The 17,706-nt window shown below is 40.1% G+C and overlaps 2 protein-coding genes across 7 annotated transcripts in view; one reads left to right on the plus strand and one right to left on the minus strand.

Moving 5' to 3' along the window:
* Positions 1-1,583: 1,583 nt before the first annotated feature.
* LOC134033710 (LIM/homeobox protein Lhx2-like) lies at positions 1,584-9,453 on the minus strand. The gene is made up of 6 exons (XM_062477986.1): positions 9,239-9,453; positions 8,605-8,757; positions 7,738-7,940; positions 6,956-7,335; positions 4,548-4,753; positions 1,584-3,375 (listed from the first exon to the last, which is right to left on the minus strand). Exons 2-6 carry the CDS (start codon positions 8,722-8,724, stop codon positions 3,085-3,087), a joined length of 1,200 nt encoding a protein of 399 aa, XP_062333970.1. The 5' UTR covers positions 8,725-8,757; positions 9,239-9,453; the 3' UTR covers positions 1,584-3,084.
* A 3,460-nt stretch (positions 9,454-12,913) lies between these two features.
* Positions 12,914-17,706, plus strand: part of dennd1a (DENN/MADD domain containing 1A) — a 43,492-nt gene continuing 38,699 nt past the window's right edge. For 4 of the 6 annotated variants that reach the window (XM_062477594.1, XM_062477596.1, XM_062477595.1 and 1 more), the window contains exons 1-2: positions 12,914-13,068; positions 14,905-14,969. In XM_062477594.1, the coding sequence (XP_062333578.1) occupies positions 13,052-13,068; positions 14,905-14,969 (82 nt within the window). In that variant the 5' untranslated portion in view covers positions 12,914-13,051. The remainder of the gene's footprint in view (positions 13,069-14,904; positions 14,970-17,706) is intronic. The other 2 variants (XM_062477598.1, XM_062477599.1) reach the window with 1 other exon arrangement.

Genomic DNA, 17,706 nt, shown 5'->3' on the forward strand with positions numbered 1-17,706 from the left:
GACATCGAGCCCCGTCCAAATTTCACATCACTGCTCTAGGACCCTGATTCTTAGTGAAGGTATTGTGGGGTAGAGGAGGAGAGCCTTGTATCTTGCATGACAGATCTTTCCCTAACACACTGGGTGAGGGTGCTGTGTGAAGCGGAGAGGTACGGCGGGACAGGGGTGTCACATTGCACAGTCGCTTGCGGCTAGCAGACAGTGATCTACCTTGATGGCCTGGAGGGGAATATTAAAACGATGGCCCCCATCGTTTTAATATTCCCAGTTCAGTAAATGTGCTGTGATCTCAGATCTGCACACACACACATACACACATACACACACACACACACACACACAGATACACACTCTCTTGTAGAGGAATTCCAGACCCCATTGAGTGTGACCGGAGGGTGTTTTGATGCCTGCTTGAGTGATGTGGTGGGCCACGAGGACGGGTGTAGATGGGCTACTGCAGTTGGCCTGCCTGCATGTCTGACTTCATGTGTGTAAATATGCACTTTGTGTGTCGTAGTTGACATGAATAAAGATGCATGGTGGAGAGTAATGCTGTGTTTGAGGGCCACAGGCTATGTGGTGGTTTCTATGTCAGTCAAAGCCCTCCATCGGCCTCATTTTAAAGTCATCGCACGGACAGAAGGGTCAGAAAACCTGGTCAGTTTAACATCCAATTTGGCACTTGTGATTTTACCCTAACATCTTATTCCCTCTTGGTCAAGTGGCTCCATGGCCCCCAAAATAATTGTTATCAACGGAATATAGGTCAGCATTTAAGTCTGTCAGTAGTGCATTTGTGATAACAGAAGACTGAATTATGTGATTCCTAAAATCAGTTGGAAACACCAGCTGACTAAAGACAAAGAGGATACAACTAATCTGCAGTTTGGTTGGACTGCACCTTTGGACACTAGACTTTTTTATTGAAGGTATTTATTTAAACATCTATCATCTACCTGTATTTCTACACAGCTGTCGATTTTTGTCTCTGGCCTTGCAGTATGCCGACATGAGTCTGCATACTAACCAGGTGTTGAAAGCAGGCGTAACACTTTATTGAAACCTGTATCTCATTTCTTAAACATAATGTCATGTCTACAAATGCTTTGTACAGCACTCACACCGACAGGTGTCGCCATGTGCTGACCAAGAACACAAGCCAGTGCGAATGACTTTATATTTTTGTCTCGTGTTATATAATTGTTTTGAGGCCTTATTAAAAAAAATGCACATTTACAAATGTTATTTATTACACTTTTTTAGCATAACATTCTTCAGACCTCAGTCATTTGATTCAGTTGCTCTGCATGGCGTAGGTACCAGGTGACAATCAACACACAGAGAAACATGCTCTTAACAAACTTCTATTTTATAATTAGGATGTTTGTTCATACTCTCAATCTCTGGTGAAATTGGTGAAACAGGATATTCCCTAATTACAAATGATCAATTTGTTTCAGTTGTTTACACAAAGAAACAACTCTGAATGTTAGATAATCTGCATGACAACAGTATCAGGTGCACAATGACAGCTAAACAAACAAAAAGGACAAAGTCAAAGTTTTGTTTAGTATTTTGTTTTTAAAGAGATGAAGACTTAAGAACATCCAAAAAGGGACCTTTACAAGGGGAAAGGGAGTCCCCACAACCTGGTAGGAAAGGAGGTGTGGAATCCCTAAAAGCAGCTGACCAAAACACAAAAGTATTGGTTGGAGTACCCTTGTCATCCAGGTCACAGTCAAAAGGAAGGCAGCTGGATTTTCCATACTAGAACACTCAAAGTACTATTTTCCATGAAAAGTAAGTGTACCCAACAACAACACAAATCCCTGATTTGTCCTCATTTCACCAACATCAGTGGTCACACACATATGCCATAAACGTGCAATGTACAAAACTAGCTAATGGTTTAGGTTGGGGTCTACTTTTCCTTGAACAGTGGGTAAGGTCATTAAATACACCCATGCTCTAAACCCAATTATTTAGATTTTCTGTGTATGATCATCATTCTGTGGTATAGTGTTATGCAATGCACACATGACCATTTTCACAACCATACACAGCCATAAGCATTCACATCTTTTCAGAAAGTACTGCCTAATGCAGTCTGCGTTTGATTGGCATCTAAATAGGACTGAGGTAAGCACGGTGTGTGTGTGTGTGTCAACAGCATAGTGTGAGCCTGGGATAGAAGATACAATTGCCATCTTTAACACATATTGAAATGCAGCTACATGTTGTAAAGAATTTGACTCGCATAGACCCAACATGAAATACAGTCCTCCAACCACTTTGATCATTTCAAAGCATTTAATCCAGTCATGTTGTAGCATCTATCTACACTCATCAACTACTTACATATTCAAATTGGAATTGCAAACGTATTCAACATGTCAAAGATGTCAGATCCCTACATCATCTGCCTTGTGTCTGTTTATGTTTTTAACTGAAATAACTGCAGTAATGGAAGTAATTTGAAACAATTTCCCCAATGTGCATTAACACACTACTAGCAACAAGCTTATACACCTACAGATTTTTACCATTAATTATTCATTAATTGTCCTTGTAGTGCATTGTACTACACCAGTTTTCTATTGTAGACAAAAATATTTAAGTGTTTAGGCCCTAAATAAGATAATAGAAATGTGTAACCTATGATAGAAGCCTATCAGATTTGTGACAACAGGGATTCTTAATGGATGTAAAATGTATAAGGCACACCATTTTCTGGAAAAACGTGTTGCTTTGCTTTGCATCTGCAGTGCCACTATTCTCCAACATTCTTAGTCTTCGGAGTTTCAGTTGAAGTAGCCTTCTCAGGACAAGTCGAGTTTGACAAAGAATAGTGAGGGCAGGGGAAGTGCGAGGTGGTATCACATAAAATTGGGAACAAATATATTCAGCTATTGGAAATCCCATGACTGCATCGTAAGGCTTTAGATTTCACTATTAGAAGATGCTAAAACTGATAGGAGAAACCTATTGTTCAGTGGGAGGATGATAAGTCTCAAATCTTCCTTTGCCATCTCTTGGTGTCTCAGAAAGCTGATGAAGGGGAGGAGAGGGGTGCGGAGTGTGACATCAGAAAAGGCTGGTAAGGGTTGTTTGAGAGGGGCTCCTTGAGTCATGAGTGTCCATGACCCCTCTAACAGCAGTCAGTATGGGGTTCACTGAGGGTATAGAGGGGCTGGTCAGATCCGTCAGGGTTGTCGGGGTGCTAGATGGGCTCATGGAGGCGTTGGAGAGCTCAGATGGGGGTCCAGAGGGCGATTCCTCCAACAGAGTGGAATCGCCTGATGCCATGTCCCCTCCTGTGCTCTCCTGGCGTAGGAGGTTTCGTCTGAACTTAGCGCGGGCATTCTGGAACCAAACCTGCAGAGGATAGAGAAACAATAGTAACTAACGGGAGTCAGGTGGCTGAGCGGTGAGGGAGTCGTGCTAGTAATCAGAAGGTTGCCAGTTTGATTCCTGGCCGTGCCGAATGACGTTGTGTCCTTGGGCACTTCACCCTACTTGCCTCGGGGGGAGGCAAGTAGGGTGTACTGTAAGTCGCTCTGGATAAGAGCATCTGCTAAATGACTAAATGTAAATGTAACACAGACCATAGGAAGGCTTATGGGGAGAGACTAAGATAGACAGAGAATGAGAGTGTTAGAGAGAGATGTTTTTATATTTTTTTGGTGTAATTTTTACTTGTGTTGCTCTCTACTACAGCTCAGATATTTGTTTACCCACTTTGGCGTTATATTTGTTTAAATCTGTCTTGAATTTCCGATTACACAGGTCAATAGGGTTTAGCCTTTTAGATTATTTGCCCAAGTATAGAACCTCCTATGGGCTGATTGATGCACTACACCCATGGTATGGGGGTTTACTCAGCATATAAAGGCAATAATCAGTTTATGCTCTCTAGCTCTCATCACAGAGCTGTTAGCCTGTAATTGCTGGAGGAATAACAACATTCATAAACAACAACAGGAAATCTGGACCCCTGATGACAATATAAAAAATACTGACAAAAACAACAAAGTTTTGATTTGATCACTCATTACATCTTCTGTCCATGTTCGTTTCCCCTCTTTGAAAGATATAGTCTAGCAACATATTTTCACTAGTGTTCTTGCCGGTAGACATTTCTTGTAACACTTGGAGAAAGGGATGGATTTATTAGAATCTTAAGGGTCATTAACATCAGGGCACACAGATTATTTTTGCGCTGAGAAGTCCCTTGTTTGCCAATCAATGTGTTGTAGCTAGTTTGAGAATCCCACTGTGGGAGGAGCTTTGGAGTTACTATCAAACCTTAAACTCAAAGTAAAGTCCGTAAAAAGAACCTCAACAAAGTAGGTACATAAACAATTATGTAAGTTAGCCACACATGTAACCTAATAAGTAACCTTATAACAATCTCTCAGTATGGAGTGAACTTTGGAGTGATTTTTTTGGCATGTGTCTGCATCCTGCAATTGTTTATATGCTTATAAGATTTTCTGCGCGTTATGCCTTCATAGACTCTGTGTTGAGTTTAAGTTAGCCTTTCTTACCTGCAGGACCCGTTTGGTGAGGCCTGTCTTCTGCGCTAGCTGCTTGAGGTCCTTGGCATCAGGGTTGTGGTTGATGGCGAAGTATGACTTCATAGTTCTCAGCTGGTGGTGTTTGAAGGAGGTTCGCATGCGCTTTGACTTCTGGCTGGATGAGTAGTGTGAGTTGCGGTCCAAGGGGTCTCCTTCATTCTCATTACAGCTCAACACTAGAAGGGGCATAACGGCACACACAGGTTAGACTACAGTACTTGTGATTGCATAGTTAAACTTGTGATTCAGGAAGTAAGTTATACAGTAACCTACACAAGACATGTTGTCATATATTTGGGGTTAGGGTTATGGTTAGATGATGACTTTAAATGTAATTGCAGGGTATTAAAAATTATTGTGACGGAATGAAAAGATCACAGTCTCTGCTCAGCTTCAACTGTTCTCAAAAGCACAAATATATCTAACCATATTTAAATAATGTACAGACGTAAGTCCATATAGTCAGGTTTATAATGTCAAATGGTACATATCCCATTCCATTCATATACTGCACAAACCAACGCTCTATAACCATGAAAAACAATCTGTCAATTAAACTTTGAAGATTACTAATATACCCATAAATATAACTTAAAGGGCTTTAGACTAAGCTGATAAATTGTGTAGGTCTAAATGTATGTGAATTTCAATATCTGATCACAGTATTGAATTAAGAAAGTAAGATTTTGCCTAAAAGTAGATCATTTATTTTTAAGAAATAGTTGGAAATGTAGTTTGTTACTGATAAAATACTCTTACATTACCATCAATAGCCTTTTTTGCTGACTGTATACACTTAACAAATACATTAAAGACTAAATGACTATGTGTGCCATATCAGTGGTAGTTTTCACTTTACAAGCGTTTCAAGTATGATTTCTAGCATTTGAAACATATTCAAAAATACTTGTGACAAATCCCCCTGCTCTGAACACAAACCTTGACATAGCCATTCAAGCATAACATAAAATAATTTACCTTACAGTGCAATTATTGTGGTTTCTGGTCAATCAAACATTTCTTTCCAAATTAACTTGGATTTTTTTTAAAGTACTTTTAGGTATGAAAAACATAACGTCTGTCATAATCTCAGTGTTTTGATTACACAGTTGTTACCAATGTTGATAACCTAGGCAAAAGGCAAACAATTGTTTTATTGGACGCCAAAATTGGTAGATTTTGAGTAAAGGATGAACTTACATTTTTTATATTTGAAGAATGGTTGTGCAGATTTTTTATGTTGAATATCTGAATAAGTCAACAGATGTTAAGAACATTGGAAAACTTAAACTCTTACTTAAACTTAAAAGCGTAAGAGTGGCTGCATGTAAAACAACAGAGGAATATTGTTACTGTTTAATTTATGCTTTTTAAATATCCAGAGTACTGGCTACACAAAGTAAAATGGCTCAAGAATACAATCTTCTGAATTACATTCAGTGGAGGACTTTTTATTCTTTCATGCTGAAACTTCCATGTTTATTAAATTATTAAATAATTGCAACTGAAACATTTTTATCTCGTCTCACCAAATTGTATTTGGCTTTATCCTTTTCTAATATCACAACCTAAAGATCCTGCCAGCAGATTTTTCCCCACTAGGGCCATGGTTTACTGTTCTTCTTTTTATTGGTTATGAAGCAAGATGATGATAATCATTACATAATTATTAAACTCATAGTAGCAACCCTTTAAACTTACCAAGACATTTACATTAAATTGTTTGTGTCTGTAGCTGCACTGGAGTCTGATGAACTTGCATTTAACAACTAGCTTAGTTCTTATAAAAGGCTAACATAAACCAAACTGTCAAAGGTATTATCTCCATTCCTCACAAGGGAGCATTTTTCAGGACTCCGCACAGGTGTTCTACAAGCTATTCAACGATGATTTGCCGACCTAGAAACCGAGTTAACTGAAATTAATTTGTGTGTGTGTGTGTGTGTGTGTGAGAGTGTGTGTGTGGGGGTCACCAAAATAAAGGAGTCCCCGTCACCCCCCCCCCCCCCCCCCCCCCCCCATTTTGAGTCCCAGACCCCATCTGAGCCATTACGTTTACATTACGTTTTTGGAGCCAGTTGTGCTTCCAAAAACGTTGTGGACTGGTATCAAAAATCCACTTTTGATCAAATACAGCCCATTCAAAGTATTAGCATACATGAACATGAACTGGCCAATTACTGCCTTAACTAAGAACTTTTATGCAAAACATATGGCGTGTATCTGTAATTTGGTTTATTTTGTTACCGTACTGCAATTATATTTTTTTCAGTAGGCCCACAGCAACAAATAGCCTAATTCTTCTTAATAAATTTGAAAAACCTGAGAGAAAAGTACAAAACAGTTAACAGTGTTAAACAATAGAAGACCATTCTTACCTGCGTTATAAGCTGCCAAATCAGCTCTAGGTCCGGGACTTTTCCTCTTTCTGGGTCTCCCTTTAAGCACCATTCCGACGCTGTTATAGTATGGTATTCCCAGCGAGTTTGCAGTGCTGGCACCAAGTTCTTTGCCCGAGGCTTCATCCCCGCAATTCAAATGAGTTTGATATTCCCCTTGTATTATAGTTTCAAAGTGGAGATGGCAGTATACAAGACTGTCCCGCATCCCGAAGTGGTCTCCGGTCGTAAGGATTTTGTGGCAGGAGGTGCATGTGAAACAGTTCAAGTGGTATACCAGGTCTTTCGCCCGCATAACCATCTCTGACGCCGAAATTCCGAGATGACATCGGGCGCATCTCTGGACCGAAAACCTCCTGCTTGGGAGAAGATAGCATGACAACAAACACCGAAACACGTAAAGAATTTAGATACAGAAGATTTTTACCGTGGATTTTAAAAGATATAAAAACCTATATTGTCATCGCTTATCGACGGAGGTCAAACATTTAATCTGCTTTTAATCTGGTTAATAGGCTATTTGGGACCTCATTTTTATATTATTCCCACATTTGGGGAATAATTAAAGTATAGACCTATAGCATTTGTTTTAATGAAATGCACAGTATGGCATATTAATGACAATTTAATCTAACTGGTATGAAAGTAGGCCAAGTCTGGGATGGGAACATGATAATCAAGGATTTGCCTAAACGCGATAGGCTGTAATGCAAAAGCAGTTTGCAACATTTTGGCTTTTGTAGCATGCAGTATTAGCCTACCTATAGTAATCGTCTTTGCAATATATGCCCCCATCTTTACTGAAACAGGTCAGCTCAGACTCTAGGTTCAGTTTGCACTCGCAGCACTTGAGACATCGCATGTGCCACTGTTTGTCCACCGCTAGCAAGTAGTAGCGGTCCAAAATCTTCTCCCCGCAGCCTGCGCAGAGTGAAACACGGTCGCAATTGATGGAGGTCCCATTCTAGAGAAGTAAAGGAACAAATTGTTTAACGACAGACCTATAGCCTTGGCTACCAAATGCTTTACACATACATTTTTCTTCATATTTAGTAGGCCTACCCTGTGGACTGCATGGCCTATAACTTGTCCATTTTAAGGCCTGATCAGACACTAGGTTTTGGGGGGATAGCCTACAAATAATTAGGCATTCGGTTATCAGTCAAATTCCTACAGATAGTTGACATCAATGCCTATAGTTAACATCATAGTGGTAGGAAAATGTCACAATCAAGTTTGGCCTACTACAATGCACATATAAATACACTTTTTAAAATGAGGTTGGACAATTGTATGTAATAGAGAACAAAACATTATGAAAGACCCATTTTGGGATATATAGGCCATATCCAAATAAACAAATAAAAACATAAATATGTAGGCTAGGCCTAGATGTTTTATTCGGGCTATTTCTGCAACATGAAATACTATCGAAATTATCTAATCAAGCCCTATAGTCCGTCTAGATTGGAGAACGTAAACTTAATTTTAGTTCAATAAGAAACCACTTTTCATAACCAATTAACACATTTGGCCACAACGTCAGTTTTTTGTTGTCTTCCTAAATCAGTGTTTTTTCATATTTATATTTGGCCATCGTGGGATTTTCTTCGAAGGAGTTTACGCACCGCCTCAGTTTCTCCCATGTCTATAGCTGAACTGATTGCAGTGGTATCGCTCTTCGTTCTCCGGTCCATTTCATCGATGACCCCCTGCATCTCGCTCCCGGAGAGACTATGGAATAGCATCGCTGGTATAGGGGTGCTAATTCTCACTTCTATCTGCAAACAGGTTTACACTGAATAACCTACAATTGTTTACATTGACATCATGTTACCAAACGCTTTTAACCAAAGAGACATGACCTACACAGTGCATAAGCCTGAAGAAAGTAAGCAAGTAATCAGAAGTGCTATCAGAAGTGCATGGATCGCTTGATTAAGGTAGTAAAAGTCCCGGTCTTCAGCGTATTTGCCAGTGGTAAAGTATCTCAGCAACCAGGCCCAGTGAACAACAATAACATCACTACAGGCTACATCTCAACTTCAATAGGTTTTAACACTTATAGCTATAGCAATGTTTTTTTCTCTCCAAATTATTCATAAAAAAATCCAGACAATTAAGGATAAGCCTATCAATAGCCTAAGACCAACTTTTCGGTTAGGCGATTGTTGAAAATATTTTTTATATGCATCTAGCCTATACGTTGGAAAAAAATACAAAACAATTCATAAACAAGGAATTGTTATGATAAAAACATACCAGAAAATTGACGATAGGAAAATGTTCTCAAATATTTCTGAACTTGTAGACTAGGACATCGGCACTGTTTAGATTAGGCTATTCAGCGTGCATATTATGGAAAAATCCCTAGTATTCCAAAACCGACACAAAATCCCAAACTACACCCGGCAGACTTCTGGCAGCTTGGCTCCACTCTTGAGATTGATCCGAAAGTGTCGACTCGCAATTCAGGGAAAGGAAGGCTATTCTCTCAAGTGATGCTAGAATAGCCCCGCCAGCAGCGTCGAATGTTTAACCCGCAGCAATAATAGGCTACAACATACCTGACGTATGTCCTCCTCGAGAATTGGACGTGTCAACGAAACAAAAACAAATTCCTCTTTAATTGTGAGAAACCTATCCTGATCCACGCGCACCGCCTCCTTGTGTAAGTAGAGTGTGTCTGAATGAGAGTGTGTTATTTTGAATGCGGAGTTGACTATTGGTTAGAACTGTAGCCTACAACTGTCTTGTCAAAACTCCCTGAGCATCGTTACGAACTTCTCGGTATGATCCCTGCACTCTCCATCTTTCGTACAAGGAAGTGTTCGTCAAGGAGCCCTTAAACTTCTTGGTTTGCAAACATCACTAATATATTTGTATCATCAATCATCTGACACGGTTCAACTTTTACATCTGTAGGGATTTGAATTGCTTCTCCTAAATTCCAATGTAGCCTTTAGCTTACTGCAAAAATGCAAACTCGTAATTTGGTTTAAGGCCTACTTAGAATATTATAGTCATGACTTGTTTACAATAAAAACAAATTGCCAAGCAATTTTCAACAGAAGAGTATGTTCAAAGATGAATCTTGACAGACGAACGCGATCCATCTTAATAAAGCCAAAGTGACATGAGGCGAACCAATCACAGGTCCTCAGTTACCTTACTGGACATCTAAGCAACGTCATCCACTGATTCAAGCACCATCTGTTCGCCAACCATGACAGTGACATATGATACACTTGCCTACTCATAATGATGGACCAGCCCCGTCGCAAAACTTGGCTAGTGATGTAAATCCATCAAAGAAAAACAACGCTTGGCCGCAGGTGACACAGCTCCGTCGGCCTGACCTCGCATTAACAGGCTTCTGTGCTAGGCTAAATAATAGGCCTACCTCAAGATTAATTCATGTAGGTCCCAGGCCAACTAAAGACTATTGCCCATTGCACTGGAAAGTTAGTATTTCACATGTATTAATTTGTCGACGTAAGGCCGTTTTATATGGTAGGCCTATCCAATAAATAACCAAATTAGAAAAGTTAGGCTAATCGGTGTATTAGTAAAAACTCAATTTATAATTAGGTAGGCTAAGTAGGCTAAATTAACCGCCTAGACTGTATGAAATAGGCCATTAATGAGAATAAGAATAGGCTATATAGCTTAATATATTGCTTTGTGATATAGCCTAATGTTAGAATTACTTTTTGTAGCCTAACGTTTACAGTAGCCTAATCATAATCTCAGTCATCCAAACCTGCAGACTCATTTCAGGGAGGAGCCCTGTAAGCATGCGTTGGCCAGTCTTTTTGTAATACAAGGTAGGCTAATCTTCCATAGTAACAATTAAGATTTTCCTGTTCTCTTCACTAATCGTTGTTATTAGCCTATATTTGAGATTTAGGCTACAGTTTAATCATGCAATATGGAGTATGGAGTAGGCCTCAGGCTACATATGGAGTAGGCTACAGTCAATATCCAATTTAGACGAATGGGTTTTGTCTCAGAAAAGAGGCGAAGATCACAAAATATGCTATGAACAGGGGCAAATCTAGGTTCCCACTTTTAGGGGGGCTAAGCCCCTAGATAAAACCTATTATTTTTCCTGTGACCCAGCAAAACTAGGGGGGTCTGGGGCATGTTCCCCCAGAAGAAAGTTTTGAAAATATCCTTTTAAATAGTGTCCTGTAGTGGGTTTTAGGAAGAGAAATTAACACATTTAGATTTAAAATATGAAGAAAAGAAAAAATGATTTTTTAATGATTTTTTTTTGGGGGGGGGGGCTAATGAAACGTTTGGGGGGGCTCCAGACACCCCAAAATAAGGCTAGATAAGCCCATGGCTATGAAGTAGGCTAATTGTTTGCTCTAGTTAAAATAGGTAAAGAGTAGGCTACCCGTGTCAAGCACGTGTGTCCTTGTTGGAGGCTGTACGTTTTGTACACATCATACCATAAAGGATGTCCAATGTTTCTACTTTGACAGGCTTGGAGTCGCCTGCCAGAGGCAAGAGAGCACTGCCAAGACTGGCAAAGCATATGTTCATTCATACATCCAAACGATGTGTTGTTGTGTATTCCTCAAGTGTGTACACAAGTGTGTGTGTGTGTGTGTGGTTTTTGGTTGGCTATATCAAAAACTCAGATAGGCCTACTTGCAATTGCTCTTCCCAGTTTTTCCATTGCTCTGCCTTTAACCAAATCCTCACTTGGCAAAGGCTATTTTTCTTCACTGTGTTTTAGTGTGTTTGTGTGTTTGAGAGAAGTTGAAATACAGAAAATGTACAGAACCACCCACTGAACTACTGAATCCTGGCCTGAACAGGTTGGCATTGTGCGAGTCTAACATTGCACCAGTAATACATGTTTTATAGGCTACTAATACCACATTAAAAAGAGAAAGAGGGTTATTCCAAGATAACAAAGAACACAGCATGGATACCCTTTGGTAAACAATTACGATTAAATATTATATATCTCTAAAATAAATAAATAAAGGGCATACAGTGGCTTTAGGAAGTGTGTGGATGGCACACCAAGAAGGTCCTGGGTTCGATTCCCACTTGGGACTCAGGTGAGCTATCTCCTGTGACCTTTCTGTTTGGAGTTTGCATGTTCTCAAGCTTACAAGTGTTTCCCCCCCCCCCCCCCCCCCCCCAAAAACAAACAAAAAAACAAATATATATCAAAGCATGCTGAACTGATTTCTCCCCTGGCCCTTGGAGAGAAGCAAGCACTTTGACTTGGCCTCTGTTCATCGTTGATGGCCAATCACTGCTCCAATCTCATTTGGATTCAAGGAAGTGCTAAAGAATATATCTAAATGTCTGAACCTCATCTTGCTCTTTCAATAAACTGTCTCAATACACTGTCTTAAAGAAACATCACACAGGCTTCACATCATAAGGGACATTGTGCAGCCCTGAGCCCAAACTCCCCTTCTTCTGTCACTGCTGAAGAGAATATTCTATGTCTAAAGAAAAAAGCGTTTTGTTGCGTCATTTTGTACCTGTACAGCTAGATGTAACAATAAACTAGATTGGGCTTTCAAATCATGTTCCTGGAGAGCTACCTTCCTGTAGATTCGCACTCCAAAATCTATTCTTGGCCAGTGAATTAATCAACCATCAACTTGAAAAGATTATGACAGATGTGGAAACAACACTGTGATAGTTTAAAATGAGCTGTAAGACTTCGCCGTTCACACACAGCCGATTTGTTGCAATAATGTACAAGTCGTGGTGCAAAGATGTATTGTGTGTGCGTTGGTTATCATCCGAGGCAGTAGAAAATAAAACGGTTCCATTCTCCCGCATCATGGGATGTTAACGAAGTCGAGAAGAAGCATTTTGGTCCGTGTAGTTATTTAAGAACATACTCTGCCTGGTCAGACCTATTGTTTTCGGCAAGAGAACTACGACTCCCATAATGCAACAAGAGGTGCGTGATCTGCGCATCGAGACCATGGCGATATGCAGGACTGTCTGACAGGTTACCAGAAAAATAACCACCGAAAACGGGTCAACGCCCCATATTTACAAAGCTAGACTTGGATAAAGTGTGAAATAAAGATGGGGTCTCGTATCAAGTAAGAGTAATTTATTTCTGCATTTCCCTTGACATGACAACGTGACTACATTCTTTAATTCTTCATTCTTCATTCTACAGACAAGGCCCGACTTGTTGCAACATACTGAACGACTTCTTACTCAATCCCCCTCAATGGAAAATTAATTGTAATATTTACCAATCAATTGAGAAGATAATAATGCTTGCGCCACAGCGAACACATGTTTAAGAACACGCGTCTGTGTCGGGTTTATAACCTCGAAGCGGTGCCTACAGTCAGGAAAGCAAATGTAAACATTGGGGTCTTCGCTCATTCAGATAGAGAATTCTTGTCCTTTTGTTTTACATTGACATACCTACATGCATTGGGATCCGAATATGTAAGATATGTAATATCCTTTTGTGTGGTACATGTACTGCAAAGCAGGATCTTAAATGTGTGGGTGTTGATATTGTGTTTCGAATGCAGTCTTGATCTTCGCTGCAATTGTGTTAGACTTGGCCTTCATGGATGTAACCAACCACGCAACATACATATTTATTTAGTAATAAGCTATGTTGGGGTTGAGCTAATATGAAGTTTCTCTGGTCTGATGTAGGCATTACTGTAGTCTACTATTTTGAATGTGTTGCCTTTTTGTCCATTTGGCTCTCACAGTAGCCTATGTGCTCTGCAATGTAGCCTAGCCTAAACAAGAAGGTAACCCCAACATCAACTTTGGGCGTGGGAATTGTTTATCAGAGTTTTAAATGAGTTAAATGGTTAGGCTATCTTAGGTGATACTACTGAGTCCCACTGCAATATTCACTGTACTGGCCCACCAAAGTCTACCAGTGCATGAGCTTGGTCAGGTGATTTCTTTATTGCACATTTCCAAATAACCCTTCATAGACATAACACTGAATGTGTTAGCTATCCATGCTAATCTCCTCATGGGCTTGATTTAAAGCTAGAAGCACTGTGGAAGGTGGTTTTAAGTCATAATTGCTGTGCTTTACCAGCTCTTGACTGCATGACATAGTTTAAATGGTCTGCAAAACAACAAACGTGATATAAAACATTACAGATACCAGATGCCACACTTCTTGTCCTCTTGCCACTCTCTCCTCTCTTGTTACTTAAGTGAACCACTTCTAAGTTGAACCACATTTGGATAGATGGGCATGTTTTAATTATTGGGGACAATAACATCAGGTGGTCATCATATTTTTTAGAAGGTTATTATAAAACATCACCGCTATTGGTTATTATAGAACATCACTACTATTGGGGAAATATTTTATGATGTGGGGATGAACGTAGAATGTTTTCCATTGGTGTGAGTTGAAAGTGTTCCTGTCTGTTCAACTTTCCCTCTGGAGTCTTCTCTGTAGTCCCACAAGGATGAAAACCAGTCCCACTCCTGAGCATGTTAATAGACTTACAATTCTACAATAACACTGGACACAGTAGGCTAGATGTTGAGTACAGGGTAGGTAATGGTGTCCTCTCCAGTGTTTTGGGGCCTATGTTGGGGTTTTCCTTTTCACTACTTGTGATCTACCAAAACTCTCCATGATCTTTTATGACTTTATATAGGCCTAGGCCCTAAAACAATAAGCTATGTTTGTGCTGACCATAGACATATATATATGTCTATGGTGCTGACCCCAACATGATTAAATAAGGCACTTACTGCTGAGAAAGAATCAAATTTTCCACAATTAAAGTTTTTCTTTTTTATTATTTAAAGAATAATCTACTATCCTCATCATAAATGGCAACAAGCCTCCTTATAATTTATTAATTTGTTGTACAGAACATTTTATTCCAATACATTTGAGCACCTCTCTAAGCTCAGTCCTCTTGTTTCAGGGAAAGCCCCCAGTCCACTTTCGAAGTCTATGTGGAAGTGACTCACCCCGGAACAGTAGGAACTGGTAAGTTTCTTACAACTGATAACATGGCATGTGTCATTTTATGTACTAGTGCTCAGTGTCCGTTATGCAGTCAGGGATAAAGATGTCGGTGACACACACAAAGACAGATTCCTGGAGTTATAGATAGGGCACAGAGCTGGAGTTATAGATAGGGCACAGAGCTGAAGGATATCGGTGACTCACACAGATTTCTGGAATTATATATAGTGCATGCCCGTGATGCAGTTTGTGATTATATTGTTGGTTAGTTGATTTGGTGTCAGTTTAATTGGAGCTTGTGCACATGTGTAATGTGCAAGTACAGGTTTTGCAAAAGTAAACGCATTAATTCATGTAACACAATTCACAGATCTATAGTGAATTAAAGTATCCACTTGTTTTTCTGTTATCTAGCCAGCATTTCATCCATATCCATTAAACCCATCGAAAGACGCTCATTAAATGTTATGCCAGCAGTCAGCACTGCTCAACTGGCTGTATTGATGTAAATAACAGTATACCCCCAAAAACGTAGGCCCTATCTAGCCCCATCCCCTTAGTGTAGCCGACAGTGCAGCTCAATGCTATGTATAGTTCCAGCTAAAAGAGTTCCATCCCGAAACTGGCAGCAAATTATTTTTTGAGGATGTCGAAGCGCTTATCCAAAGAACGTCAAACGCGGCACTCCCTTGGGTTCTGAAATGGACACCTGCAACATTAGAGGTTCTCGAGATAATCGTGGGAAACTCGTTGCCCTTAAAATCCCTTTATAAAACCATACAGACACACACACACAGATTCCTGGCATTATTAGATAGATGGTAATGGTTATGTGAATAATACCCTAACTGTTTATATGTTGCAAATGGAATCAAAGTTGAATGGTGAATAGATTTGAATACAAAGGATGTGTTATTAGGTGTTACTGTGTGTCAAACATTCAATATTTCCGTAACATTTTAATGATTTTCCTGAAGTATCCTTTTCCAGCCACACACAGAAGTAAACATTGGCTGGGTATTGGGCAATAATGTAAAGTGGATGTGAGTTTCACTAATCCACTGTATTTACATGCCCCTCTATGTAAAGATACCCTCTGATACCCGATGCTTTAGGGGATATTGAACGCTGCTCCTGAGGTTAAAGTCAGTCAGAAGTTAGTCATAATAGCCATAAGATTGCAGCAATATTACTATTGCGTGTTACTTTTGTAATGGTCTTTTATGAGCCACACACTTTTTTGTAAAAAACAAAACAAATGTAACACTGACTATCCATGTCATTGATGGGCCATTGATGGGCCATTGTGAACACAAACTTTCAACTGTGCTTGTGTTATGTATTCCTGTGTCAGAAATGAGGAACCATCTCGGGGCTGCATGGGGTGTGTTTACTGTATCCCCTTACACACAGCTGTTCCATTGTCCTAAATTCACAGACAGGGGGTGGGGCCTGGTGTCTGATTGACAGCGACAGTGCTTCTGTGTGTGAAGTGCATTTTAATTAGGCTGTATTATACAGTCAACTCTGGAATTATTGGCATCCCTGGCAAAGATGAGTAAAAAGTGTTTAAAAAAAATCACAGTTTCGTAATATCCGAAATATAGTCACATTCGAGAAAAAAATAGATAAATCTGTCATCAAGAAAATAATGTGTGTTGCAATTATTGCCTTTTTGTCACCTCATATGCCTGAAACAGGAACAGAAGAAAAGTGTTTAGGGTTCGTCATAGTGTTGAAAAACGAAAAAAGTGGCCTTAAAATAGTGAACTTAGTGTAGCACTTCATACCTAGACAACCTCCTTTTGGTCGACATATGTAGTATTGGACTGGGCTGTATCGACAGGCTCTAACAACACTTCGCCTCCAATCCCAATTTGTCCAATTTGCACTGATGCAATCAAAGTGATCCCACAGTGTAGTACCCCTCGCATGGCACACAGTCCCTACAGCTGACCATCAATGTGTTCTGCATAACTTCGGCCCATTTGTTTTTTTTTCCTCTCTTGTTAGCTCGTGGCCCCTGTCCCAATGGTGGAAGCTAGCTATTTTATGATAGAGAAGATACACACGGAAGCACAAGTAGCTCCACACACACACACACACACACACTTGATGGCCCCTAGGCACAGAGCGGTGGAGGGGGATTAATCATGTTTTGTTTGCAAAGTTCCTGGCTCCTTCAGCTAAAAGACTGTGCTCATTTGCTCTTGAGCGCTTTATTGAGCAGAAAGAAGCTAGAGCAAACCCTCATGCCAAGGCCAGGCAGTGTGGAAGCACTGCCGACTCGTGACTGATCTGCTCAGTCTATCCCTTTACCCCCCCCCCTTTGACCTTTTTGAATTTACTTTTATGCCCTGTCTAAGGTACAGCTGTATAGTTTGCCATGTGAATCACAGTGAACAACAGTGTGACACTGCTTCTTTCCCCAAGAGACACAATAGGACATTGTCTTCAGGGATGAGAGAGGATTGCAATTCAAGCAGTGTTAATCGTGGCCACTCTTGCGAGGTAGCTAACTAGCACCAGCACAGGCTTTTACAGCAAACCGCTTCTTTTCATCCTTAGTGAAAGGGACTTAATCCATGTAAATGCAGGCCCTGCAATGACAGCTTTACAGGAGAGGGTTCTGGAAGAGAGAGAAACGACGAGGAAGGGAGGGGGCAGTAGGACTTTAAATGTAGCCTCTAACCTGGAAAACAATAGGCAAGAACGTTTGTGAAAGTATTTACACAGAGGGACAGAAGGGAGAGAACAG

Source organism: Osmerus eperlanus, chromosome 14 (assembly GCF_963692335.1).
Source record: "Osmerus eperlanus chromosome 14, fOsmEpe2.1, whole genome shotgun sequence".
In the NCBI taxonomy this organism is placed as follows: Eukaryota; Metazoa; Chordata; class Actinopteri; order Osmeriformes; family Osmeridae; genus Osmerus; species Osmerus eperlanus.